Genomic DNA, 27,748 nt, shown 5'->3' on the forward strand with positions numbered 1-27,748 from the left:
TCTCGGTCATCAAGCAGGTGCACATCATGCACGGGGCTCTGATCTAAAGTGGTTTGGCTTGTCACACCCAGGGATATGTGTGAAACTTAACACCGTATTACAGTGCAGGCAGCAAGCAACTTTTTGTTAATAATTACTGGCCATGCCTCGTTTAGGTCCCGTGTCTGAGCACAGTTTGAAAAAAATATACGGCCGGTCTTTTAATCATAGAAATACAGTACTGCTGAACTTCATTTGGTACCTCTGTTACTGGGCACGTCCAGACTGTTCTTTCCAGTACATGTGAGGGGTTTTTAATGGAAATACATTACAATGGGGCGGGACAGTTTGTGACTTTTGCTTTTGTCCGGTGAGTGCGAGTATCCAGTTTATATAGTGACTGCTTAGGCAAGTTTTGCTGTACTGTGAAAGTTAAAGTAGAAAAAATTAATAGTAATACGTAATATTTATATAACATTTCACATATTGCATCACTGACATCAACTAATATTCCACTTCATTTCATTTCATCACGTGATTTTATTGATGTCAGAGGTGTGATACATTTATTAGCATCAGGAGAGCCGAAGCTGATGCAGCAAACCATATTTTAGTATCTTGTCTAGTTTCTGAGATATCGTCATTACTGTGCAACTTCAAATGAGGACAAGTTAAGATGATTTGGAAAATGCAACTTTAGAAATGGAGTGATCCTTAAATTGAATGGTGGATCACAGGAACTGGAAAGTTTAAAATGTTTAAAAACAGTGTTCCTCAAAGACACACTGTAAGGGAGTTTGCATATTTCTGCCTTTACAGTGCGCAATTGCGCATGAATTGAGTATACAAATTGCGGGCGTTCGTTGTCGTCTGCAACAAAAATGGCCAAAATGACAAATGTCCCAGTATGAATTATGGATATATTAATAATATATAGCGAATATATGATGAACAACCACGGTTATATAACGCATGTAGTGAGGAAACTGATCCGACACATTGAGATTATCACGGCAGTATTGCAGGTGTATTATGAATGCATAGCGCACATGTTGCGCGTGCATGCCATCTGCATTGCGGTCATAAAAGAAGCGCACTCGGGCCATCGGCATCACTATTCACACCAACAATTCAGCCTCTGGAGCATTTGCTCGACTTGGACAAGTTGATCACAGTGTGTTGTCATGCGAGGGTTAACTGTTCATGAGTTTGGGGAGCGGGAGGGGGGAAGCCGCTCGGGTGTGAGACGGTGTTTTTTTTTTTTTTGAATGGTTGTGGGGTAACAGCAACTCTTCCTTTTGTTGGTGTTAAATAAAAGTCCTGGATTGCAGCAGCAACCCCTGGCAATAATTATGGAATCACCGGCCTCGGAGGATGTTCATTCAGTTGTTTAATTTTGTAGAAAAAAAAGCAGATCACAGACATGACACAAAACTAAAGTCATTTCAAATGGCAACTTTCTGGCTTTAAGAAACACTATAAGAAATCAAGAAAAAATTGTGGCAGTCAGTAAGGGTTACTTTTTTAGACCAAGCAGAGGGAAAAAATATGGACTCACTCAATTCTGAGGAATAAATTATGGAATCACCCTGTAAATTTTCATCCCCAAAACTAACACCTGCATCAAATCAGATCTGCTCGTTAGTCTGCATCTAAAAAGGAGTGATCACACCTTGGAGAGCTGTTGCACCAAGTGGACTGACATGAATCATGGCTCCAACATGAGAGATGTCAATTGAAACAAAGGAGAGGATTATCAAACTCTTAAGAGGGTAAATCATCACGCAATGTTGCAAAAGATGTTGGTTGTTCACAGTCAGCTGTGTCTAAACTCTGGACCAAATACAAACACATGGGAAGGTTGTTAAAGACAACATACTGGTAGACCAAGGAAGACATCAAAGCGTCAAGACAGAAAACTTAAAGCAATATGTCTCAAAAATCGAAAATGCACAACAAAACAAATGAGGAACAAATGGGAGGAAACTGGAGTCAATGTCTGTGACCGAACTGTAAGAAACCGCCTAAAGGAAATGGGAGTTACATACAGAAAAGCTAAATGAAAGCCATCATTAACACCTAAACAGAAAAAAACAAGGCTACAATGGGCTAAGGAAAAGCAATCGTGGACTGTGGATGACTGGATGAAAGTCATATTCAGTGATGAATCTCAAATCTGCATTGGTCAAGGTGATGATGCTGGAACTTTTGTTTGGTGCCGTTCCAATGAGATTTATAAAGATGACTGCCTGAAGAAAACATGTAAATTTCCACAGTCATTGATGATATGGGGCTGCATGTCAGGTAAAGGCACTGGGGAGATGGTTGTCAATATATCATCAATAAATGCACAAGTTTACATTGATATTTTGGACACTTTTCTTATCCCATCAATTGAAAGGATGTTTGGGGATGATGAAATCATTTTTCAAGATGATAATGCATCTTGCCATAGAGCAAAAACTGTGAAAACATTCCTTGCAAAAAGACACATAGGGTCAATGTCATGACCTGCAAATAGTCCGGATCTTAATCCAATTGAAAATCTTTGGTGGAAGTTGAAGAAAATGGTCCATGACAAAGCTCCAACCTGCAAAGCTGATCTGGCAACAGCAATCAGAGAAAGTTGGAGCCAGATTGATGAAGAGTACTGTTTGTCACTCATTAAGTCCATGCCTCAGAGACTGCAAGCTGTTATAAAAGCCAGAGGTGGTGCAACAAAATACTAGTGATGTGTTGCAGCGTTCTTTTGTTTTTCATGATTCCATAATTTTTTCCTCAGAATTGAGTGATTCCATATTTTTTTTCCCCTCTGCTTGGTTTAATAAAGTAACCGTTACTGACTGCCACAATTTTTTTCCCCTGATTTCTTATAGTGTTTCTTAAAGCAAGAAAGTTGCCATTTGAAATGACTTTAGTTTTTGTGTCATGTCTGTGATCTGCTTTTTTTCTACAAAATTAAACAACTGAATGAACATCCTCCGAGGCCGGTGATTCCATAATTTTTGCCAGGGGTTGTATGTATCTACACAGCCGGACCGGCACTGACTGGCAGGTATGTCGCTTTCTGCCACATATAGTACTTTGGGTTTACGTGACGTGTTTGTTATGCATTCACTGATTGTCCGCAAATCAGCTGCAAAGCAGATGTAATAACAACGCTTTATTTGTGGCCAATTTGTATGCATTCGCTACAACATATTTTAGTTTGTGATGTGGACATGATTGGCATGATATATATCTGTTTTACACACTGTCCCAGTCTGCTGTCAAGCCGCAAATCCCCGTCAGTTGCGATATCAGCGGTTAATGGCAGATATACAGCGCATTGAGTGAGTATGTATTGTGTATGAATTGAGTATGTATGGAGTATGTAAGGCCGATGTCCTACGCATCCAGATTTTTGAGCTACTCAAAAATCCTGGCTGCGGACTTGCGTGCCTCTGCGGATGATCACAGGCGTGTTTGGATGACGGCCGACTTATACAGGCATGTTACACGGATATTGCGGATGTTTGGCAAATATGGGCCAATTTTGTGCACAGTCCATACGCAAATCCTCCTAAACACCAGTGGGACAGGGCCCTTAGGGCGTAAACCCAAGCTGAATACCCGTGATCTCCAATTTCTGACATTAATGCATCAAGAACCTTCATTCATCAATTACTAATAACCATATAGGCAAAGGGATTAATTTAGAAAACCTTTTTCAGGCAATATAAAATTAAGTTACATTCACAAATTCTACTTAAAAACTCATTGTGCAAAAGAGAAGCTTTATGTAAACTTTGTTCAGAAGCGTCATTGACTTCTCTGGGCTTGGAGGCATCTGGATTGGACCATCATACAGCAGAAACATCAAGATTGTGGCCATATGACTCAGTATTACAGAACTTTTTTTGAAAGAAACATACAGCTTGTGCTCCAGACCAAAAACAAAAAAGGACCATCCAGTCTGTTAACAGATATAAGTCCCAAAGCCAGGGTCTGTCATGGTATGGCGTTGTCAGTGCATTTGGAAAAGATAATTTATTCCTCTGTGATGTCGGCATTAATGCAGAAAAGTGTACCGTGATTTTAGAGAAACATATGATGCCTTCAAGGTCAGAATCATGAGAATCACCTTTATTGTCATTGCACAGTAAAACAGTACAAGGAAATTTGCTTGTGCATCCTCAAAAACAGTGCTTGCACTCACACATAACTTACCCGTACACACCCGGGGGGTTAGATGAGGCGAGGTCAGAAACCTCTAAAATACAGCATTCCAGTCAGACATATGTCTCATATTGCACTGATTCCACATTATCTTCATCCCATATTGCACATGCCCCCCCATTGTTCTAATTAGAGCAATGCAGTTGATCTGACTGGTGCTTGGGCATGTCTGTTCAGTTCTGTAATGGCTCGAGGAAAGAAGCTGTTTTTCAGCCATGTGGTGTGGGCTTTTAAGGCCCGATAACACCTGCTGGATGGAAGCAAAGAGAAAAGGTGGTGTGTTCTTTCCTGCCGAATACTGGTTTGCTTGGTGGAGGTAGTGGGTCCTGAAAATTTCATCCAGTGAGGGCAGAGGGAGACTATTTTTTTTTTTTCCTGCCATTCTTATGACTTGTTTCATGGATTTCTTATTGTTTTCAGAGCAGTTAGCAAACCATGCTGTAATACATTAGATGGAGCAGTAATAAAAGGCATTGAGCAGCTCAGCTCAAGGTGACATCTTGTCCAGGGACATCAATGCATTTTTCAGCAAGACAATGCAGAAACACACCGTGTACACATTATAAAGTTATTGCTGCAGAAGAATCAGGTACGGATACTGGACTGGCCTGCCTGCAGTCCTGACCTGTGCCCAATAGAGAGAATGTGTGGAGATTTTTAAAATGAAAACTCCAACAATGATGTTGCACACCATATATGGTAATGCTTCATCAAACGTACCAATGCTAAAACATCTTTTCAGTGTTTTGTCAAAGCCAAAGTGAACTTTATTGTCAATCAAGCCATGCAACAGTACATTGCACAGAAGACTGAAATTGCATTTCCCCAGACTCCAACTGTGCAGTAACAGAGGCTAAATTAGACATACAACTAAATATAGACTGGACATGAGACATCACTAGGACATAAAATGCAAATATCAGTAACAGAACAACAGTTAACACGACATATAGACAACAGTGAGCATACATTTCCAGGGCTGTCATAGTGTTTCAGAATGTAGCTACTTGAGGTATGTTACTGGAGTGCAATAGTACTGAGTACAACAATATAGGTGCAATGTGGCAAAAGTGCAGAGTAGCAGCATGGAGGTGAATAAGTTTGTAAAGTTTTTGTTTTTTGTGCAAGGAATGTGCATAAAAGTAGTTTGGTGTGTGTGTGTGTGTGTGTGTGTGTGTGTGTGTGTGTGTGTTGTGTGTGTGTGTGTGGTGTGTGTGTGTGTGTGTGTGTGTGTGTGTGTGTGTGTGTGTGTGTGTGTGTGTGTGTGTGTGTGTGTGTGTGTGTGTGTGTGTGTGTGCGCTCTTGCTTTTGGGAGTGAGTTTAGCAGTCTGATGGCCTGTGGGGAAAAAGCTGTTGCTGAGTCTGGTGGTCCTGCAGCGCATACTGCGGTAGCGCTTGCCAGATGGTAGGAGGCTAAACACTTTGTTTGAGGGGTGGGTAGGGTCTTTGATGATGTTGATGGCTCTTCTGTGGCAGCGGGATGGGTGCAGGTCCTGTATGGATGGTTGGGCTGACCTTGTGATCTTCTCTGCTGTTATCACCACTCTCTGTAGCGCTTTCTGGTCAGCAACATGGCAGCTGCCATACCAGACTGAGAGACTGCTGGTGATGATGCTCTCAGTGGCACCCCTATAGAAGGTGGTGAGTGCTGAAGTGGAGGCGTTGCTGTACTTTCTTGATGAGGGAGGTGGTGTTGGTTGTCCATGTCAGGTCATCAGTGCTGTGCACCCCCAGGAACCTGGTGCTTTTCACTGATTCCACAGCACTGCCATTGATGGTGAGAGGTGTGTGAGGCTTGTGATTCTTCCTGAAGTCCACTGTTATTTCCTTTGTTTTGTTGACATTGAGGTGCAGGTTGTTGATGTTACACCAGCTGATGAGATGGTGTACCCCCTCTCTGTAAAGGAGAAGGAATAGCAACATTATAAAATGGTAACTGCTTTAGCAACCCAGCTTCTTTTGGAATGTGTTGTTTGGAATTAATGTATATGAAATAGGGTAGGATGGGGTAATCTCAGTATGTTTACGACAGGACGAATGCATTCAGACACTCTGATCAGGCTCCACAGACAACAGCATTAAACTCTAGTGCCTAAAACTCTCGTGAATATATTCTCTGGGTTTATAGACGTTATTGTGTTTGCATTTATTAAATTCCACGCATCTTAAATGTAGCAGACATGGATTATCTGGAATTTTGTTTTGGCAACTTTTCAAGGTCTCTACTGCCATCTACTGGCCAGTAGTGTTCATGGCAGTATTGGCCCTGAAGCCAGGCTGATATTTTCAATCACTGTTCTCGGTTCCAGCTCAAACTATACCACAGAACCACACGATGTAAAAGTTCAGAGCGCACGATTGTTCTCACACACATTGTACATTCAAAAACCACACATCGGACTCGTGTTTCCAGAAGCAAAATGTAAACAGAAGCTTTTTTTCAAACTTAATTTACAAAAACTCTCGATGGGAGACATCAAAGTTAAAAAACAACAAAAAAAAAACATTACAAGACAGGTCTGCGGTGTTTGCACATGCACAGTGTGAGAGTTTGGATTCTTGTAGCTCTTCAGCAGCGGGATACTCTCACGACGGCCGACCAGAATATCAAACAGGTTTGATTTTCATCTGACCATACGATCGCCGATCAGGAGGTGGTCGTGAGATGTTAAACGCAGCTTTTTACTCCATGTATACTAAACGATGTGGGATGCGCGATTAACCTGAAACTCAGTGCGATCCAAAAAATTCTCACACAAATGAAAAATCAGCTTACAAAGGGCCAAAACTCGCACAGTGTAAACCCAGCTTAAGTACTGAACAGATCATGGCAGTGTTCTATTTATTTTTATATAACGGCTGAGTCGATTCTTGTCATTTGATTGGTGCTTTGTATGTGACATGACATGAATTAATTCATCCCATTTGTGTTGCATTGCATTCAGAGTGCGGCTTGGTTCCATTTAGAGTGCAAATTTGGTTCCATACATTTGGTACCATTGCACTCTCACGTGCACGTGCACATGTGATCATGCATACACACGTGCGCATGTCGTTGTGCACACGCACCCGTGCATGCATGCTCGTGTACGAGTACGTGCGCGCCCACGCATGCTCGTGCATGCGCACCCACACATGCATGCGTGTGCACGCACACACAAAACCAATCCACTGTGCTGCCTGGAGGTTGTTAGCAGGAAGAGAGAACAAGAGCTGGACTCATTTCTGACGTGATTTTTTTTTTTTTTTTTTTTTTTTTTTGCACTGAGGACGTATACAGTCGTATTTTTGTTGTTTATGCACGCACAAGCGCCGACCAGATTGCGTGTGGGTGCACGTGCGCGGGGGGGGGGGGGGGGGACACGACTCTCCTGAGACATAATTTGAGCTGCACGTGCGCGGGGGGACACGACTCTCCTGAGACATAATTTGAGCTAACTGACACTGCTAATTCTTGTAAGATACACACACACAAAACAAATCCACTGTGCTGTCTGTTAGCAGGAAGAGAAAGAAAACCTGGACTAATTTCTGACCTGACTTTTTTTTGCTGCACTGAAGAGGTACAGCTGGACCGAGCCGGTTGCATGGGCGCACACGGGACAGCGACGTGATGATTTGATTGAGTTATCCGACGCTGCTACACACACACACACACACACACATAAAATCCACTCCCCTGTAAACCGTCTGGATGCATGAAGAGCTGCTAACATGAAACGCTGATGTGATGTTTGGCTGAACTGAGGAACTACACTGTCTTTTTTTTTTTTATGGAAGTCCGAAGTCAGTGCACAGCATCACTGGACTACACGTCACAGTGGAACACCAAAATGTAAGTCCCTTTTCTGTTGTTTATAAATTAATAAAATATCAAATGACAGTGATCTATTTAGCCGTTATATAAACAAACAATGAATGTTTTTACATTCTTTCAATGGTACGAATATTTAATTCAGTGAAAGCTGAAACATACCATTCAACTCGGCTTCGCCTTGTTGAATGGTATGTTCCAGCTTTCATCTCATGAAATATTCATTCCATTGAACTCATAAACATTCATTATTTGTATATTGACACTGGTTTTATATATATATATATATATATATATAGATATATATATATAGATATATATATATAGATATATATATATATATATATATAGAAAATGCCTGTTTTTACAAATAAAAAATGGAATATTTTACATTCACATTTATCTGTAAACACCAACACATGACACACGTCACATTAACGTGTTGGTTTACATAATGAATGACTCAACCAAATCAGTGTTAGCGGAGGCACATTTTACCCAGAATCCTTTGCGATCTGTCTGTTTGTTACAAAACTTCAGAATTAGTCCATTATTCAACATTAAAACATATATGTTATATTTTAATTTTGTACAAATGACAGAATTGACTTTAATGGAGTTATTCTATCAGTATTCATTTTATTTATACACCAAACCATAACTCAGCAGCATTGCTTTTTTTTCCAAGACCTCTGTCTGACGGTAGCGTTGTGATTGAGTAGAGTTGAGCTTTGTGGCTCCTCTCAGCTTGCTTCTATGCTGGAAGCCGTGTAGTAAACAGAAGCTTCCAGCAGGGGGCAAGATGTTCAAAGACAGAAGTCCTGGCTCATTGTTTGGGTCTGTTGTCGCTGTTGATGCTACCAGAAGTGATCGTGGTGTTAAAACTCAAAATCAGCTTGTTAGTAGTTGCAAATGTCCCAGAGACAATACTGGAATTTGGGGTGACCCAAACTCTGGTTTGGGTCAGCCACCAGACAAGACAGGAACAGACTGCAAAGCACCAGCCATACTGAAGAAAAAAAAAGATTGGCACCAGCCTGCCCTCCATCCAAGACTTTTACACCTCAAGATTGAGAAAATCAGCAAGAAGCATCACTGCTGACCACACACATCCCGGACACAGCCTGTTTCAGCGCCTTCCCTCTGGGAGGTGCTGCAGATCACTGAATACAAACACAACCAGACACAACAACGGCTTCTTTCCACAATAAATCATCCTGATGAACACCTTATCACTGTAAATACAAAATGCACATGTACTGTACATATCACTCTATTTATACTTCTGTAACATCTGTTGCACAAACATTTAGAGTAGCTGACCTACAAACATACACATCTCACACATTATTGTATATGCTATATATTACCTGGGCACCACTGTCACTTAGTGTTTACCATTGTTTCCTCACAGCAAGAAGGTCATGGGATCGATTCCCACCTGTGGCCTTTCTGTGTGGAGTTTGTATGTTCTCCCCATGTCTGCGTGAGTTCCATCTGGGTGGTCCGGCTTCCTCCCAAATCCAAAGGCATGCAGGTTAGGTGGGTTGGAAAATTTATATTGTCCATAGGTGAGCGTGCTGGTGTGAATATATTTGTTTGTCTATATGTGGCAGACTGGTGTCCAGTCCAGGGTGTACCCCGCCTCACGCTCTGACTGCTGGGATAGGCTCCAGCCCCCCCCCGTGACACTTAATTGGAGTAAGCGGTTGAAGAAGAGTTACAGAGTGATATATTACCTTACTTAATGTTTACAATTTAAGTACTATAAGAGCTACGCTGAACCAGAGTCAAATTTCTTCTATGTGCATACATACTTAGCCGAAAAGCTGATTTTCGTAATATTTTTCTGAATTTCTTGTATTTGGGAACCACAGAATCTCATCTCTGCTGTTTGCGGACGATGTGGTTCTGTTGGCTTCGTCATATCAGGACCTCCAGCGTGCACTGGGGCGGTTTGCAGCAGAGTGTGAAGCGTCCGGGATGAAAATCAGCACCTCCAAATCCGAGGCCATGGTTCTCGACCGGAGAAAGGTGCTTTGCCCTCTTCAGGTCGATGGAGTGTCCTTGCCTCAAGTGGAGGAGCTTAAGTATCTCAGGGTCTTGTTCACGAGTGAGGGACGGATGGAGCGTGATATCCACAGATGGATTGGTACAGCATCTGCATTGATGCGGTCGCTGTATCGGACCGTCGTGGTGAAGAGAGAGCTGAGTAGGGGGGCAAAGCTCTCGATTTACAGATCGATCTACGTTCCGATCCTCACCTATGGTAATGAGATTTGGCTCATGACCGAAAGAACGAGACTGTGAGTACAAGCGGCCGAGATGAGTTTCCTCCACAGGGTGGCTGGGTGCTCCCTTAGAGATAGGGTGAGGAGCTCAGTCACTCGGGAGGAGCTCGGACTCGAGCCGCTGCTCGTCCACGTTGAAAGGAGCCAGTTGAGGTGGCTCGGGCATCTTTTCCGGCTGCCCCCTGGACGCCTCGCTGGAGAGGTGTTCCAGGCACATCCCATCGGGAGGAGGCAAGACCCAGGACACACTGGAGGGACTACGTCTCTCGGCTGGCTTGGGAACGCCTTGGGGTTCCCCTGGAGGAGCTGGGGGAGGTGTGTGTGGATTGGGAGGTCTGGGCGGCTTTGCTTGAGCTGCTGCCTCCGTGACCTGACTCCGGATAAAGCTGAAGAAAATGGATAGATGGATGGATGGATCCTGTATTAACAACAACATATGGCTTGGACTGCAAAAATGTTGAGTGAGTGAGTGAATCCATTCTGGCCAGCTTGTAGGCACTAAATGAAAAACAATAAATGCTCTAATCATTTTGTCACTAAACCAACTTAGAAGAATATACATCGTCAGTCCATGTGAAGTCACAAGAGGCCTCCAGACTGAGCATCCTGAGCATTTGCTTCCCACTTTCACAAATAATGTTGTCCCTCCCAGTAAACAAAATTTCAGCCTTAAATCTTCAACTCCTGGTACAGGTCATACAAAATCAGTCTGAAAACAAAAGTGTTTCGTTTGTTTTTGTTGTGTGTATTTTAAAGGTTTCCATCATCGCTGTTCTGTAAGACCATTGTTTGTAAGACTTTTTTTTTTTTTTTTTGCATTTTGTAGGATTATTAATGTTTTTATACATGAAAAGGATCTGAACAACTACTTGAAGACTGAAAGAAGATTAGATGAACATTAATTTCAGGTTTTCACTACTTTGCACACACAAAGTGATTATGTTTGATACCATTTTGCAGAAATTTAGGATTTTCTCCAATAGGTGGGGAAGTATTGAAACATGATATTAAATTGGAAACTTCGGAGTGCAGGTTCACAGTGTTTTCATCATATGAAAAGGGAATCGTCTAAATGGTTGAGGACAAAAGGCCGTGCTGGTCGTCAGCCTTCTTCCATTAAACGTTTACAGTCGTTCTTAGGGATTTATTTTTGGCTGCCACAGGCAGATAGAGGCTTATGCTATTTGAGCTTTAATTAAAGACTTAACCAAAGCAACAGACAAACTAACCAGTCAATGATGACTCAAACTGTCAGTCGGTGCCAGTTCTTACATAACACCTACAGTGTGCCCGATCATTGCTACACAAAACAAGTATTTTATTATAATATGTTGAAACAAAGTCAAAGCTAAGTCAAAGAAAATATTGCATATATTTGACCTGTTAAATATGTACTTGTTTGTTGTGTCCAGCAGAGGGAGCAGAGTGACTCGGAACTGGTTTTGGTGGAACATGTAGGTGGCAGTGCCAGTACATCTGGGGTGAGTTCTTGCTGGATGGCGTGTCAATGGCTTCCTTATGTTTGCTTGTCATCAGCTCTGTCTGTTTTCATTCCGTCATCCGAGTTTGTGGTTTGTTTGTTTGTTTTGAATATCATGTTGGCATATTATTGCACAGAGCCTATCTAGTATTTGTACTTTGCCATATAAGACTCAGTTCCTTTGAAGGCCTTTTTATTGGTGCTGTGGTCCAGAGAGATCAGAGCATATGTGTACGTACAAGCAAGGTTGGGTAGGATTACTCTGAAAGAATACATGTGGATTACATGTATGTATGTACATACATTTGGATTACTTGTAATCTAATTACTTTTGGATTACATTTCAAAGTAATCCTACCCAACCTTGCGTACAAGACGGCTGGACCACAAGTATTTCTTTCTAACTACCATAAAAGAGGAAACAAAACAGACTTGGTAACATAATGGTTCAGTGTCGATTCCAATTTGTTGAGGGTTGTAGGGTAATACAGTGTGCTCTGAAGGAGCTACTGAGCTGCTTTATTTTGTATGCACATTGATTACTTTGTTTAAATTTGGTGTGCTCACACAATGATGCCCATGTGAATTGAGCGCTGGGTATTTTCAGCCATAATTTGTATTCAGAATGTTTTGTTTTTGTTCTGCAGTTCGTCTTTCTGCTGTTGTGTACCAGACGGCACTGCCGTCCATACAAGGGGGTTGACAATTTGTTTCCAGCAAAAATTTAAAACGCTTGCATGGAGTGTGTGTGTGTGTGTGTGTGTGTGTGTGTGTGTGTGTGTGTGTGTGTGTGTGTGTGGTACAGGCAGACATGGACAGAAATGTTTGAGACACACCAGTGTTTATTAACAGAGCTGAATGAAAATGTCCAACTGAGAGCACCGCCTCTGTCTCACTGGTTCTACCGGATTTTCAGAGACTGAATCCTCCTCTCCTTTGTTGATGGGCGTTTTCACACGAAAGGTACCAAAAAATTCCCCACCCGTGTTGTTAAGTAGATGTGTATCAATAAAGTGCATTTCTTGATACACATCTGTTCCTGCGCTGTCACAAGTGGAAGTCAAATCAAAAGCCAGTTTGCGTTCCGAGCCTCCATGTGCATCCGGCGTACAGTCATGAACATGCTTACCGCTTCTAGGCGCTCATGTGCTTGTTCAGGAAAGAGTTGATTTTAACAGAATATAATAGTATCAACATTGGTACCTACCTTCTTAGTTCTGTGCTGTCTGCTAGTCGATGAGCCTTCTGGTACTTACAAAAATGGCTTTTATATGATCCCCCTGGTCACTGTTCAGGAAGGACAATTTTGCTACCTTACCTGTAAAAATACCCTGATTTGGGTCTCTGGGTTAGTGTCCAGAAAAACTCACCTTTCTCTACCTGAATAATTGATTGATTGTTCGGATGTGCAAGAGACTGCCACCACATTTCATCATCTGACATCTCTGAACAGATGACGCAAAACCAACCATACCCCTTCTGCATTTCAAAGTGTAGTTATGTTAATAGAACACTGGATTTTTGATTAATTTGTGGCAGCTTGTGCTTTCATTTAACAACAGCAACAGAAAAAGGAAATATGGGGTGATGATATTGGGAAAATGACTATGGGCAATATTGATACCAGGTACGGTGCAATAGCAACATAATTAGATTCTGAAGTCTGCACATCTTTACAGTTCTGGGTTAAAAAATAAATGGATCTTGCTAATGGGGTAATGCCTGTATTAACGATACATGTTGCTGATGCTGGAGGTTTGATACACTGCACAGTATCACATTGCTTAGGCTGGTAATAGGTACGAGTGGCTAAAACTACAGATTTTCCAATTAATTGCCAATAGTGGCTGAACAATCTAATGTCAGTTCATGAGTCTTTGGCGGTGTGCCTTTTATCAGTGACTACTTTCAATTTCATGGTACATGTTTTCTGTCTTCCTCAATGCCTTCATTTCATATCCAGTCACAAATGATTTTTTTGAGCTGTCATAAAACAATGTAGTAGTTTATACACAGCCAGTGTCAAGTAATAAACAAGGCTGTAAGGCTATAATTGCTGCTAATGGTGCATCAACAAAGTATTGCACAACGGCTGTGAATAATTTTGTACATGTGATTTCTTAATGTTTTATTGTTATTCATAAATTTGTAAAAATCTAAAAAAAAAAAAAAACCTTTTCACATTGTCATTATGGGGTATTGTGTGTAGAATTTTGTGGGGGAAAAAAATAATAATTTCACCCATTTTGGAATAAGGCTGTAACATGACAATGTGGAAAACACAAAGTGATGTGAACACTTTCTGGATGCACTGTAAGCATTCACAACCTTTCCCATGAAACTCAGGTGCAAATTGAGCTCAGGTGCATCCTGTTTGCACTGATCATCCTTGAGATGTTTCTACAGCTTAACTGGAGTCCACCTGGGATAAATTCAGTTAATTGGACCTACCATATCTCACAGCATGTCGTAATTCAGCAGCACGAAATATACATTATCTATTGGTTTGTGATATTGTCACAAAAAGTGCCACATTTTCATAACGGGAGCACAAATTCATTCTAATGCATTCCATGACAGCTGGCGCGGGGAAGGTGGGGGTCGGGGTGATTATGGTTAGGGTTGGGGGTAGGAGTAGGGTTAGAAATAGTGAGTTAAAAAAAAACCTGTCACGAAAATTTGAATTTCGGGAGCACGAAAAAAAGTGAGACTGGGCTGGATTGGATTTGATTTGGAAAGGCACACACCGGTCTACATATAAGGTCCCACAGTTGACAGTGCATGTCAGAGCACAAACCAAGCATGAAGTCAAAGGAATTGTCTGTAGACCTCTGAGACATGATTGTCTCAAGGCACAAATCTGGGGAAGGGCACAGAAACATTTCTGCTGCTTTGAAGGTCCCAATAAGCACAGTGGATGCCATCATCTGTAAATGGAAGAGGTTTGGATCCACCAGGACTCTTCCTATAGCTGGCTGCCTGCCGAAACTGATCGATGGGGTGAGAGGGGCCTTACTCAGGGAGGTGACTAAGAACCTAATGGTCACTCTGTCAGAGCTCTGACATTCCTCTGTGGAGAGAGGCGAACCTTCCAGAAGGACAACCATCTCTGCAGCAATCTACCAATCAAGCCTGTACGGTAGAGTGGCCAGACGGAAGCCACTCCTTAGTAAAAGGCACATGGCAGCCTACGTGTAGTTTTCCACAAGGCACCTGAAGGGTTCTCAGACCATGAGAAACAAAATTCACTGGTCTGATGAGACAAAGTTTGAACTCTTTGGTGTAAATGCCAGGCGTCATGTTTGGAGGAAATCAGGAACCATCCCGACAGTGAAGCATGGTGTTGGCTGCATCATGCTGTGGGGATGTTGATGATGATTTTCAGAGGCAAGAACTGGGATGCTCGTCAGGATTGAGGGAAAGATGGGTGTGTGTATTTGTCGGTATGTATGCATGTGTATATCTATGTATGTGTAGATATGTATTTATGAAATTGTGTTTATGTGTGCATGCATGTATATATGTGTGCATATATTTCTTATTTTTATAGTATAAGGGGTGGGTATGTAGAAGCTTTGCTTCTGCCCACACCCTTTCCGTCACATGGGATCATTGTGGAGTTGTTTTGAGTTTTTTTTTTTCTCGAATTGTGTGCTGAATAAATTAATTCATTCATTCAAATGAATTCATTCATTCAAAGATGAATGCAGCAATGTACAGAGACATCCTGGATGAAAACCTGCTTCAGAGCGCTCTTGACCTCAGACTCGGGTGATGGTTTATCTTTCAGCAGGACAATGACCCTAAGCACACAGACAAAATATCAAAGGAGTGGCTTCATGACAACTCTGTGAATGTCCTTGAGTGGCCAAGAATCACAAAAATGAATCCAAGAAGCTCGCAGGTTGTGCTCCCGAAACAATCATTTTGAAAAATGTGTGACTTGAAATAAAAATCCGTCATCAGTTGGTACATAGTAAATGACTTCTTTATCATATTCATGAATAATTAGTCTTAACTTTGGGTATGCCAAAATTTCCATAAAGGGTCATAAAGAGTTAAATCTGTTGATCAGGCTGTTTCTTGGCACCCAGAGGACAGCTGTTCACAAACATGGACGAATTTGTCACACGTAGTCTGTATACTGATTTAACTCTGTGAGCCCTAACAAAGGAGGCTGCAGCATTCCTTCTGTCTAATGCAATAAGTATAAGCTGCCTGAGCTGCATCACCTGAAAAGATTAGCCTTGCTACTTTGGCAGTGCGCATCTGACAGGCTGAATGTGTTCAGCCAGTGCACCAGTAGATTGTGAGTGTAGGGGCGCCGTTTTGTTTCCAAATGAAAGCAATAATCAAAGTTAAATTCTACAGTGCACCTCTTCACCCAAATGGCCACAGCAAACAGGTAAACTACCAGCACCGTTTATTTGGTTAGTTTTTGAGAAACGTGGTAACAGCTCAGAGCTGGTACAGTGTGTCTGAGTTTGCGTGTCAGCAGCGTATGCGAAATAGGTTGTTAATTCTGTAGCTGGAGCTGTTCAAGACATGGCAGGGGTGGTGGCCAAGTGGTGCTTTGCTCTTGGTTTCAGTAAGGAAGGTTCCTGGTTCAAACCTCACCCCTGTCACATTTCTCCGTATAATGTGGACTTGCGTCAGGAAGGGCATCGGCGTAAAACTTGTGCCAATTCAACATGCAGGTCCTCTTTGGATCTGCTGTGGCAACCCTGAGTAAAACAATGGAGCAGCCAAAGGGGGTTACCAGCTGGTCAAGACACAATATTTCCTCCCTGTTATGATTATATTGTTGCCTCAGTTTATTTGATTCACCTCTTGCACAGTAATGAGACCAGCAGAGATATTCTTGGTCTTGAATTTTGTGTCAAGAGTTATGCTCAATAGGTAAAGACATTATGGTAAGGGTGAACAAGACCTCAACCAGTCTTGTGGAGTTTGGCTATGTCAGTTTTGTTTGTTTTGTATTGAGTTTTGTTTGCTGTTTGGTTTTTATATTTCTATTATGATGTTGTATTGGATGATGTACTTCTTCCCCAGGTTTTCTGTTCTTAGCTGTTGTATCTGATTCCTCAACTTTTTTCTTTTTTTTTTTTGCCTCTTTCAATTGTTTGGGAATGACATTTGGTCACATGTGGATGTTTTAGTATTTTTGGAAGGGTGAGTTGCGTAGAGTTTTGGCTCTGCATAGGATCTCTTTCTTGTCGGTCAGGCTATTAAATCTGACCTTGAGTAACCTCGGGCATCCATCTTTAGCTTGGGCAAGCTTCACTGCATTTTCAGGTTTGACCACTTGGTTGAATTCCGTTAGCAGACTTTTAATGAGCCTTTCATTGGATTCAGGTGTGTTGGAGCAGGGAGACAACTAAGAGTGTCAGGAATGTGGCTCTCGAGGACCGAACTTGGCCACCCCTGGTTTATATGTTCAAATAATAATTAAAAAAAATACTGTCATCACTCTTTACTGTTACTCGTCTCTTACAACGGTGTAGCCTAAATACACAAGCTTTCCAGGGGTGCACCCAATTCATTACGCACGCTCAGAGGCACATCTCCTCTGGTGCGCACTTTTTTTGTCAATAGGTTCAGACGGCACTTGTATGTTGCAAGAGATTTGGTCAAATTGAAAATGACTGCTGTGTCGAATAAAATGAAATCTCTGTTTGACAGGCGTTCGGAGGTGCGTTTGTTTTTGCCTGGTGACCAAGTGTTGGCCCTTTGTCCAGTTATCACGTCACCTTTTCAAGCAAAGTTCAGTGGTCCTTACACTGTGCTGGAACAACTTTCTGATCAAAATTATTTAATCTCGATGCCTGAACGCAGGAAAAAGCAACAAACGTGTCATGTCAATTTGTTGAAACCTTACTATTCCAGAGAAGTGTCACAGCGAACGGAGGATGCTGAGGCTTCTGCGGTATGTATGGCAAGTAGATCTATTGGGACGCTTGACAGTTCTGGTACCTTGGACAGCTCACTGCCGCCGATTTTTTTTTTTTGGGGGGGGGGGGTGACGACAGTGAAGCGGGTACTTTGGACAGTGCTCTTACACAGGGGCATCTTAAGAACTCAGAAGTTTTGTCACATTTGGAGGTGTTGCTTAGTCATTTGCCTAGATGTCATGCTGAACAGGTGTGTGATTTGATAAATCGCTTTCCATGTTTGTTTTCAGATATACCGGGGCGTACACATCTCATTGATCATGATATTGATGTGGGAGATGCTAGGCCGATTAAGCAGCGCTTTTACGAATCATTTTGAATAAATGCAAGCATCTGGATGCAGAGGTAAAATAAATGTTGGGGAATGGCATTGTGGAGCGAAGTGCGTTGAGTTGGGTGTCTCCATGTATTTTGGCTGCTAAATCAGGTAATACCTCACGTTTTTGTTCTGATTTTCGTAAGCTTAATGCGGTTACAAAACCTTTGCCGAGAATGGATGATTGCGTGGACCAGGTGGGTTCTGCTAAATTTGGGTAAATTTGATCTTTTGAAGGCTACTTGGCAAGTGCCGTTTAAGTGTGCGCGTGAGGCGTCTGTTTATTACTCCATCAGGCTTGTTTTCTTACACAGTAATGCCGTTTGGACTTAAAAATGCGCCAGCTACGTTCCAAAGGTTGATGAATGCTGTTGTGGGCGATATGTCTGGTTGTGCAGTGTACCTGGATGACATGGTGGTTTTCTTACACCTGGGAAGAGCATTTGGAGCGCATGGAGGAGCTTTTCACTCATCTGGCAGGGGCGAGGCTGACTCAGTCTTGCAAAGTGTGGGTTTGCGAGGGCGACTGTTACCTATTTGGGTCATGTGGTTGGTCAGGGGGAAGTTCACCCAGTTGCAGCTAAAGTTCAAGCCATTGAGGAATTTCCGGTTTCTAGTACTTAAGATTACATGGCAACCTGTTGCTGCTGTCGCTCGTGTCGCGCTCGGTGTGAACGCGGAATAAAAGGAGGGAATTTCTGCCTCCTAGAGAGCCTCCTCCTCCCTCTTCCGGAGCGCGGTCTGGGGAGCAGCTGCGTTCAGGTCTGACCCGACTGTGGTCCTGGGTTCGTTTTGCCACGTCCTCTTCTTCTTTTCTTTTTTACCTTTTTAATTTTATAATAAAGTCCCTACAAAGGGTTTTAAAAGACTACACTTCCGTGTGTGCCGCAGTTTTTGTTGCAGCTTTTGAGCTGGGCTTCCAGACTCTATGAACTTTTGGGACGTATAGTATCACCCTTGTTTGTGCGTCCATGTGTCCATCCTTTTTTACGAGTGTGACTTATTTATTTATTTTTACTTTCACTTTTGATACTCTGTGTGCTTCTTATCCTGTGTGCTGCTATATAATGCTGCTGGAACCTCAATTTCCCAGAGAGAGTCATCCCAAGGGATCAATAAAGTTCTATCTAATCTAATCAATTCATGGATGCTTCAGTTACTACCAGTGGTGGATGTTCAGCCACAAGGTGCCTTGTATTTATGTTGGTTTTCTTCCTTGCAAGCAGTGATGACGGAACTCGCCACGGGAGTGTTCCGGTACATGGTGGGTAGGGCTGAACAATTATTGGAATTTTGATATCATTTGCGATTTTGTCTTCCAGCAATTCTGAAAATAATGTAATTGAGATAAAATTGTTCTGCAACATTCTGTTTCACAAGTATGAGCAAGCCAGTACACCCGTGTCCATTGAGCTCTCACAAAGAGCCCAAGCTGATTTTCACTATGTCCATCACTGCACGTGAGCGGAGTCGTCCGTGAGGCTCGGTATCAAAATTTAGCTGTCTGAGAGCTAAGTCACACACCAGAATAGAGAAAACTAGTGTTTTGTGCTTGACTACACTGAGTAAAAAAAAAAAAAAAAAAATCCTTTGCACATGGTTGTGTGGAGGTGTGGCTGTTTATTTGTACCTTAGAATGTAACATTTAGAAATGAAATACTTCAGAGGGCTGACCGTGCACACTCTCCACACTGAGTGATGATTTTATATTATGAATGCTTATTGTCAGTACCTGCAGTGAACGATGAGAGTGTACACAGAGTCAGTTAAGTTTTATTTTTCAATACTGTACGTGATGTAATATTAGGACTTCCTCATGAAGTCACATACTAATCGATCACAAATATTTTACTGATCAATCTGAGGTTTTGATCAAATCTCTAGCTGCATTGGTAGCTGAGATGTTAGCGTTAAAAAGATTTTTGGGCTGTTTTGCTTGACATTATCTTTGACCTTTAACTAGAGCACCACACTCGTAGACTGCACACTCGTCTGTACATAACACTCAAATATGAAAAAAGTTTTTTTTTTTTTTTTTTTTTAATATATTTATTTATTTATTTATTTATTTATTTATTTATTTTTTTGAGTTATGAATTTTTGCAAAACTCCTCAATGTTAAAGATAGGGATTTTTCCTAACTTTGCCTTTTGACCTCTGACCTTGAAAATGGAATCAGTTCTTGCCTATCGGAATATGAATCTTCAGTAACAATTTCATAACAGTATATGAAAAATTGTGGGCTCCAGGCTGTTCACAAACAAACACACAGGGATGAAAACATAACTTCCGTCCATCTTCGTTGGTAGAGTCACTAACGCCAGTAATTTTCCTGCAAGTTTTGCTGAAAAATAACAGTTTATTTTTATTTTATGGTGAATCATCTCTTTTATTTTCAGATGTCAAAATCACTGAACGCACCATTATAAATATTAGGGTTATTATTAATACTAGGATGAAAATCGGTTGCAGTCAACAACTGCTTGCACATTGCCAAATCTGAATTTTCCCTTGAGATGCTTTGTAGGACCTTTTCTGCAAATTTCAGTTCCTGCTTTTTTTGTTGGTCTTTCTCCTCCGATTTTGTCTTCAGTAAGTCCAAAGCATGCTCTGTTGGGCTGAGGTCAGGTGACTGACTTGTCTGTGGAGGATATTTAATTTATTTTCCTTGAGAAGCTCTGGGGTTTCTTTGGCAGTTTGTTTTGGGTTGTTATCCAGCTGGCAGCACTGAGTTGACATTATACTATACACTTCTTGTCCTATGCACTTCAGAATTTATCCTAGTTTCAACAGCAGTGACTGCATCAATAAATGAGTGACCCAGATCCAGATTCTGGATCAGGATTTCACTTTGAACACTTTTACGGATTACATCAAAACTCCTTCACAAATACGACATCACAATGTAAAACCAAAATCAGGAACACACTATTTTGTTTCAGCTTGTGAATTAAATATCAGATTGCAACATTTTGATCAGTTGGACTGGTTCTGAATCAGTATGCAATGATTGCATTGTCTTGTGGAATCCAGATCCAGGTAAAGTCCGGGTCACAATGTGAATCACATACATATGTTATTTAGAGTCCTTGTCAACCCTTTACGGACGTCAGAAATCTTGAATTGCTCTTGTTGTTGTTTTTTTTCTGGGTCATTATTGTCATTTGCATCAGCAGTGCCAAATGCATATTCAACACTTGGAATAACTCCAGACCTTTTATGTGCTTAATTTACCATGAAATAATAGGGAACAGAGTCCCCATGAAACTTCTTTACTGTCATCTGTCCAGTTACGCTTGTAAAATTATATATTAAAATGGCTGCAATTCCTGGTATTTTTGTGAAACCCCGTTGGAATTTAGCTGAACATCTATGTTCAAATCTGTGCAGTGGGGTACAGAGGCAACATTTGAGAATGATAACTAAGCGGATTGATGGCAAGCTGCTGCAGAGCGTACTGTAGGTATGGAACTGCAAAATGGACAGATTTATGCATATGCATTTAGAATTCCATCACAGAAAGGAAAAGCAGTGTTGTGTTGCTCTGTAGGTGAATTTAAAACCAGCTTGTTGTTATTGCATTCCAGCAGCCAGCCACTGTAGCTCCTCAGCAGTGAGACCGAGTGCATGGGAATCTAATTCATCCCATTGAGACGACGCGCTCACCATTCACTCCCTTCCCTCACTCACACTCGTCCCATCATGCTGCTCAGCCCGGAGACGGTCTGAGAGCAGGAGGAGAGGATGAACTGAAAAGGAGAAACAGAGCACAAATGAGTGAAGCTTAGGAGCGATGTTGGCGTGCTGCAGGAGGCGTTTCAGGTTTCAATAGTGTGACGACTGATGACGTGCGCTACCATCTGAGATGGCGATAGGAATCCTGATTGCCTTCAGCTCTGTGGAGGAGGCATCCAGATCCTTCACGAGTGCCCCCCATGCGGTAACGTCTCCTCTTTGCCAATGCTAGCGAGTGTGTTATCTTCTTGTACTCTTTCCTCCCCAAGCCCATTCTTTTTAATCTTTCCTGTCGTCTTCACACTGGTGTCTTTTTATCCATCTTGCTTCTTTGTGATGAATCTGAGCGTGGGTTGAGAGCTGTTTTTTCCTCTCAGCATGGATTGCCTTTGCATTGTCACCACTAAGGTAAGAGTCCCACCATGAATTAATGATTTGCTGGATCACAGGCAGAGGAGAGAAGCTCGCCTCTGGTGTTGTGTTCATCACATCGTCTCTATGAGCTTTAAAGCTGTCTCACTGTCCTCTGACAGCTTTGCTTCATCAGACTGTTTGTTTTTGCAGAATGAGTCGTGTCTTTTTTTTTTGTAACTAGTTTGTGTGTGTCATGCAGTTCGACTGCTTGCATGTGCGCAAGTTAGTTTGAACTTCTGCTCTGCTGCACCGCTCGAGTAATTTTGTCAGCTGTGGTTTCTAATTGGCTACAGCTGAAAGCAAATTATTACTGCATGATTATAGCACACACATTCTTATGTAAGCTGGAGAACTGCATTTTAATTTTAGATACTGAAATAACCCCTGCATCACTGCACTTAAAACAACATGAAGTTAACACATAAAGACATCAATAATATAAATCAAACAAATAAAAAAAAACTTAAGGCTAATTTTTGCTCAATTTCAAATTCAGATGCGGTTATGGACAGAGCTTTCTGTCCACACGCCTTCACCTGTATTTATGTCCGTTTTCTGGAAGCTTACAGTAGAAATAAAATTGACTTATTTGGTTGCTGTTGTATTTTAGGTCTGCAGTGCCCTCTAGTGGATTTTTTTTAAATATCTATCCCAACGTAAAGGACATATGGAAGTATGTGGCCAGTGATGGTGGATTGAAACACACAGATATATTTACGGATGTAAATGGAGCATAAATGAGGCTTAACATATATTCTGGACTATTTGGCTTCTTATTGTTTTTAATAGATAAATGGTAAATGGACTGCATTTATATAGCGCTTTTCCATCTGCATCAGATGCTCAAAGCGCTTTACAATTATGCCTCATATTCATCCCGATGTCAGGGTTCTGCCATACAAGGTGCTCACTGCACACCGGGAGCAATAGGGGATTAAAGGCCTTGCCCAAGGGCCCTTAGTGATTTTCCAGTCAGGCGGGAATTTGAACCCATGATCTTCTGGACTCAAGCTCAACACCTTAACCACTAGACCATCACCTCCCCGAGATGAGTATGACATGGTCCAACTTAGATAACTTTTAGTTGCACCAAACCAATTCATATTTGGCATTCTACCCCACATTATACTGGTCCTTTCTGTGTAGAGTTCATGTTCTCAGGACCTCACCATTTCTGAGGAGTTCCTTCCAGGTGCTCTGCCTTGATCCCACCTCCAAACACATGCAGGTTAGGTCAATTTAAAACTTTAAATTGACTGTGTATACACACACACACACACACACATAATATATGTGTGTGTGTGTGTGTGTGTGTATGTATATATATATATATATATATATACGAGGTCTATTCCTACCTATCCTACCTTTTTTATTTAAAAAAAAAAACTATATTTGTCGAATGGTATCCACTCGGATGTGCCTCACAGTTTTGGAAAAAATTTTGATGAAGCACAGCGCCAGTCTCTCAGCAACTTCTCAGACAATGAAAATCAGACGAGGGGGCTGGACCACTCCTCCCACAAGGCGTGCTCACAGGCGAATGACGTAACCGACAGGCGTGAAAAAACTCACACATGCGCACGAAGGTTCAAGCTTGGTTGACGTAAAAACATATGAATCAAATCCATATGGTTTTTTAAAAAAATAATAAGGTTGGATACTTTTCTAATAGACCTCGTGTGTGTGTGTGTGTGTGTGTGTGTGTGTGTGTGTATGTATGTATATATATATATATATATATATATATGTATGTATATATATATGTATGTATATATATATATATATATATATATATATATATATATATATATATATATATATATATATATATATTTTTTATTTTTTATTTTTTTTTTTTACACCTTTCTGGCACAACTCCTGCCATCCTCCGAGCACTTAGGGGTACACAACATAGCTTGAAATACTGTTATTGCTTCCGCATAGGATGTAATGAAATCATTGGCATTTATTTATTTGTTTGTCTGTTAGCTAGCAGATTACATCAAAACTACTGCATGGATTTTGATGCAATTTTCACTACAGATAGATATTACACCAAGGAAGACACCGTTAAATTTTGGAGGTAATCTGAGTAAAGTTTCTCTTTTATAAGCTTTTAAGGATTACGTCAAAACTCCTTCATGGATTCTCACTAGATTTGTACCACAGATAGATATTAGGGCATGGAAGACTCCACTGAATTTTGGAGGTGATCTGCATCCGGATTGGCAGATGTCAGAAATCTCAGACTGCTCTTGTTTTGAATTTCATCGTCATGTGCTGATACATCTATGATATTGCGGTACAGTATTTTACCATCATGTGTTTTATGGCCAATTTAAGGCTTCACACTGCTTTTATGGACCAGAGCTCTTGTCATCAGTAAAGGTCTTAATCATCATTAAAAATCTATGCTGAGTGGTTAGTCGCTGAAGCATCAATGGTCAGTGTGGCTGTTGATTCCCTGAAAGCCTAAGTGAAATATTCACGTAAGTCTTGGAATAAAAGCCCTTTTCAAGTGTGCCATTCACCCAGAATGGCTGATGGCATTCCCAAATGGGACAAGAAAGCTTTGCAACATGAAATGCAGCTTGTTGATGGTCTTCTGTTTGTTTTTGTTTTCAAAAATAGCATGGATGGATACTAAAAAACTAAACTGTGACAAGATGCGGTTTGTTTGGATGACTATTTCTTTTCCATTCAATGCACGAGTGGGTGATGCATTGAAGGGAGCTGTGCAAGAGGTCAAACTGGTCTCAGTGCATTTTGTGTAAACACATGGCAGTGGGTGTTGTCTGCATGTGAGGGTTTACAGGGTTTATGTCCATTTACAGGAGGAGTAGAACGCAGTAAAATCAGCGTAATCAAATTTTTTTTATGGCTCTCTTGTTCATTTTGTAAAAAGGTGTGATTTAAGTGGCTTTCCATTATGCAGTTAGAAAGATGTATTGCCTTCAGCTACATCTCTTTATTTTATTAGCAGGATTACTCAGAAAATTACAAATTTTCTTGAACTGTGGGAGGGAAAAAAATACAGTTTTGGTACAGTTTTTGCGGTTAAAAGTTAATTGAATTACTTCTTTGCATGCTTTGCGGTGAAGTCACCAGAGTCAGAGCAGCTGAGGTTTTACCAAGATCTTTAACCAATCCCTGTCTCAGTCTACTCTCACACCCTGCCTGAAGTCCTCTGTTATCATACCTCTCCCAAAGAAGTCCACCATTAGCAGTCTGAATGACTTCCGTCCAGTGGCACTTAGACTGATCATCATGGAGTGCTGATGTAACCTTATCAACCACTAAAGCAAGCACACAGGCGACAGTGGCAAGGAAAAACTCCCTCTGATATTGAGGAAGAAACCTCAAGCAGACCAGACTCAGAGGGTCAACCCACTCCTTAAGTCATTCTAACAGTTCCAAGGTTTTTATAAAATTTTACCAAGCTGAAGAAACAGGAAAAAAACACAAGAGCATAAAAACAAATTGCATTATTGGGGTGAGTATGTAGTTATTGGCACTACAGGCAAGGCGTCGTGTGATCGGTTTGGCACCCTGGGGTGCAGGGCCAGCGTCCATCCATCGTCATCCTCGTCAGTTTCGCTTTAATAAAAGCTGTCTTCATGGAACACTGCATTCCGAAAGCAGACTGCAGTGGCTCAGAGAGGTCACCCTCAGCAAGATGGTCCATGGGCCGCTGCAGCAGCAGCTTCAGCCAGGGCTTCTCGTGGTCAGTCTAGTGCCCTGGGATGTGTAGCTGTTATTCGCAAAAGGTCTCATCTGTGCCTTGGACAGACAGAAAAATAGCAGAAACAGTCAGCTGGAAATTACTCCTAAGATATGAGTTCAGCAGCAATCATCAGGGAAGCAGAGAGAATACTAAGGTGATCACCAGCAGCTAGCCCCGAGCGTCACTATCAGACCAAGAAATTCGATGAAGTGAGGCCGAGACCTGTTCTATTGCTAATGAGATGAGTTAAAAGATAGGAAGCATAGTTCCATAATTTGTCAGTATGCTATCCATACGAGAGGGAGACCAGATGCATCTTGATTCTGGTCTTGAATGTCTCTGCAGAATCTGACTGTTTTATCTCTGCAGGGAGATTATTCAACAAAGCAGGTGCATGATAAGAGAAGGCTTTGTGGCCTGCATACTTTTTTAACCTTCGGGACACAAAGTAGTCCTGTGCCCTAAGAAGGCAGAGCACGGGCTGGTATGTAGGGTGTAATTAGGTTATCTAAGTAGGGAGGTGCCAGCCCATGAAAAATTTTAGCAGTTAATAACAGAAAATTAGAACTTACAGAGACAGGAAGGCAATGAAGAGAGGCCAGAATCGGTGTAATGTGGTCGAACTTTCTGCTGCAGAAGTCACACTTTGTGCCCCAAATTGACATGGTTTCCGGCATTGTTATTGAGACTCAGGCTTCAGTTTTGAAATGCGTGTTTTAAACACGCATGTTTAAAATGCACATTTCAGAACTGAAGCCTGAATGTCAATAACAACTGTTAAGGTTAGATGTCCGGACGGGACCGGACCGATTCAGGCAATGGACCCGAATGCTAGGGAACAAGAGACCGAGTGGTTTGCAAAAGAAAAGATATTTATTTATAAGGACAAATAAAAGTGCTGCGCTGGGGATGCCTGCAGAATGGAGAGTTAGTCCGCTCCGGGCAATGAAAATAAGGAGCTGCAGTTTCCCGAGCCAGTCTTGAAGTAGAACTGAGAGCTGGGGTTCAGGGACCCGGACCAGGTGGGACGCAGGGATCCAAGACCAGGAACTGAGGGAATGAAGACACAGATTGTGAGTGATTGCATTCATTAACACTGGAAGCCTTAAACTATTCACAGCTCTCAGAAGGCTTAAAATAGAATTGTTCACAGTTCTGGAAATAATGTTCTATTCTTAGAAAATAAGGTTCATTGTTCAGAAAGACTTCACAGTTCATAAATTGTCTCCAGGGGTCAGAGGCAAGTACTGTGTGTTTGTGATGCAGTTCCAATTAAGCAGGACTTAGACGGCTGGGCTCGTAATGTTCAATGTCAGAGTTCATACAGTTCTTAGGAAGAGTTCTTGGAACAGTTCTTTATCATAGCACAGTCACAGACAGGAACAAGTGAGAACGGAATCCCATTGAGGCGAGAAGAAACTTACCTGCCGTGAAGCAGAGCTACGCTCTGAGCTGAGAGCTGTAGAGTTCCAAAGTGACGTTGCTGTGCAGGTAGCCGGAAGCCAGCAACCAGGGAAGTGTGGGAGCCACTCAGGAAAGCGTCTGGAACACAAGGAAACACAGTTTGCTCTAATACGAGAATTAGAGAGCTGGCCAGGTTACCTTGAGTTTTGCTGCGGGAAGCTCCGACATCTTAGGCACATGGGAGCAGCAGGAAGACACTGTCAAGGTCACAGAGAGGACTCGGGCTCGGTCCACAGGATCATGGAAGCACCTGGGATCTCTGGGAAGAATCTGGCTGTGGAGTCTCATGCAAGAATCTGGCAACCATTAATCTAAAAGTCTGATTTTAAATAGTCTGCCACTCATCAGTCGCTTATTCA

General features: G+C 41.7%; 1 protein-coding gene and 1 long non-coding RNA gene across 2 annotated transcripts in view; one reads left to right on the forward strand and one right to left on the reverse strand.

Annotated features, from left to right (window-relative positions):
* The window catches only part of dlg2 (discs, large homolog 2 (Drosophila)), a 658,820-nt gene that overhangs the window by 83,131 nt on the left and 547,941 nt on the right, over positions 1-27,748 (forward strand). Inside the window, exon 4 of the mRNA XM_034178851.1 lies at positions 11,715-11,783. Coding sequence (XP_034034742.1) covers positions 11,715-11,783 — 69 coding nt within the window. The remainder of the gene's footprint in view (positions 1-11,714; positions 11,784-27,748) is intronic.
* LOC117517711 lies at positions 189-27,487 on the reverse strand. The gene is made up of 3 exons (XR_004562806.1): positions 27,477-27,487; positions 19,891-19,900; positions 189-269 (listed from the first exon to the last, which is right to left on the reverse strand). It is a non-coding gene; the product is annotated as an uncharacterized LOC117517711 (long non-coding RNA).

Source organism: Thalassophryne amazonica, chromosome 9 (genome assembly GCF_902500255.1).
Source record: "Thalassophryne amazonica chromosome 9, fThaAma1.1, whole genome shotgun sequence".
NCBI classification, from domain to species: Eukaryota; Metazoa; Chordata; class Actinopteri; order Batrachoidiformes; family Batrachoididae; genus Thalassophryne; species Thalassophryne amazonica.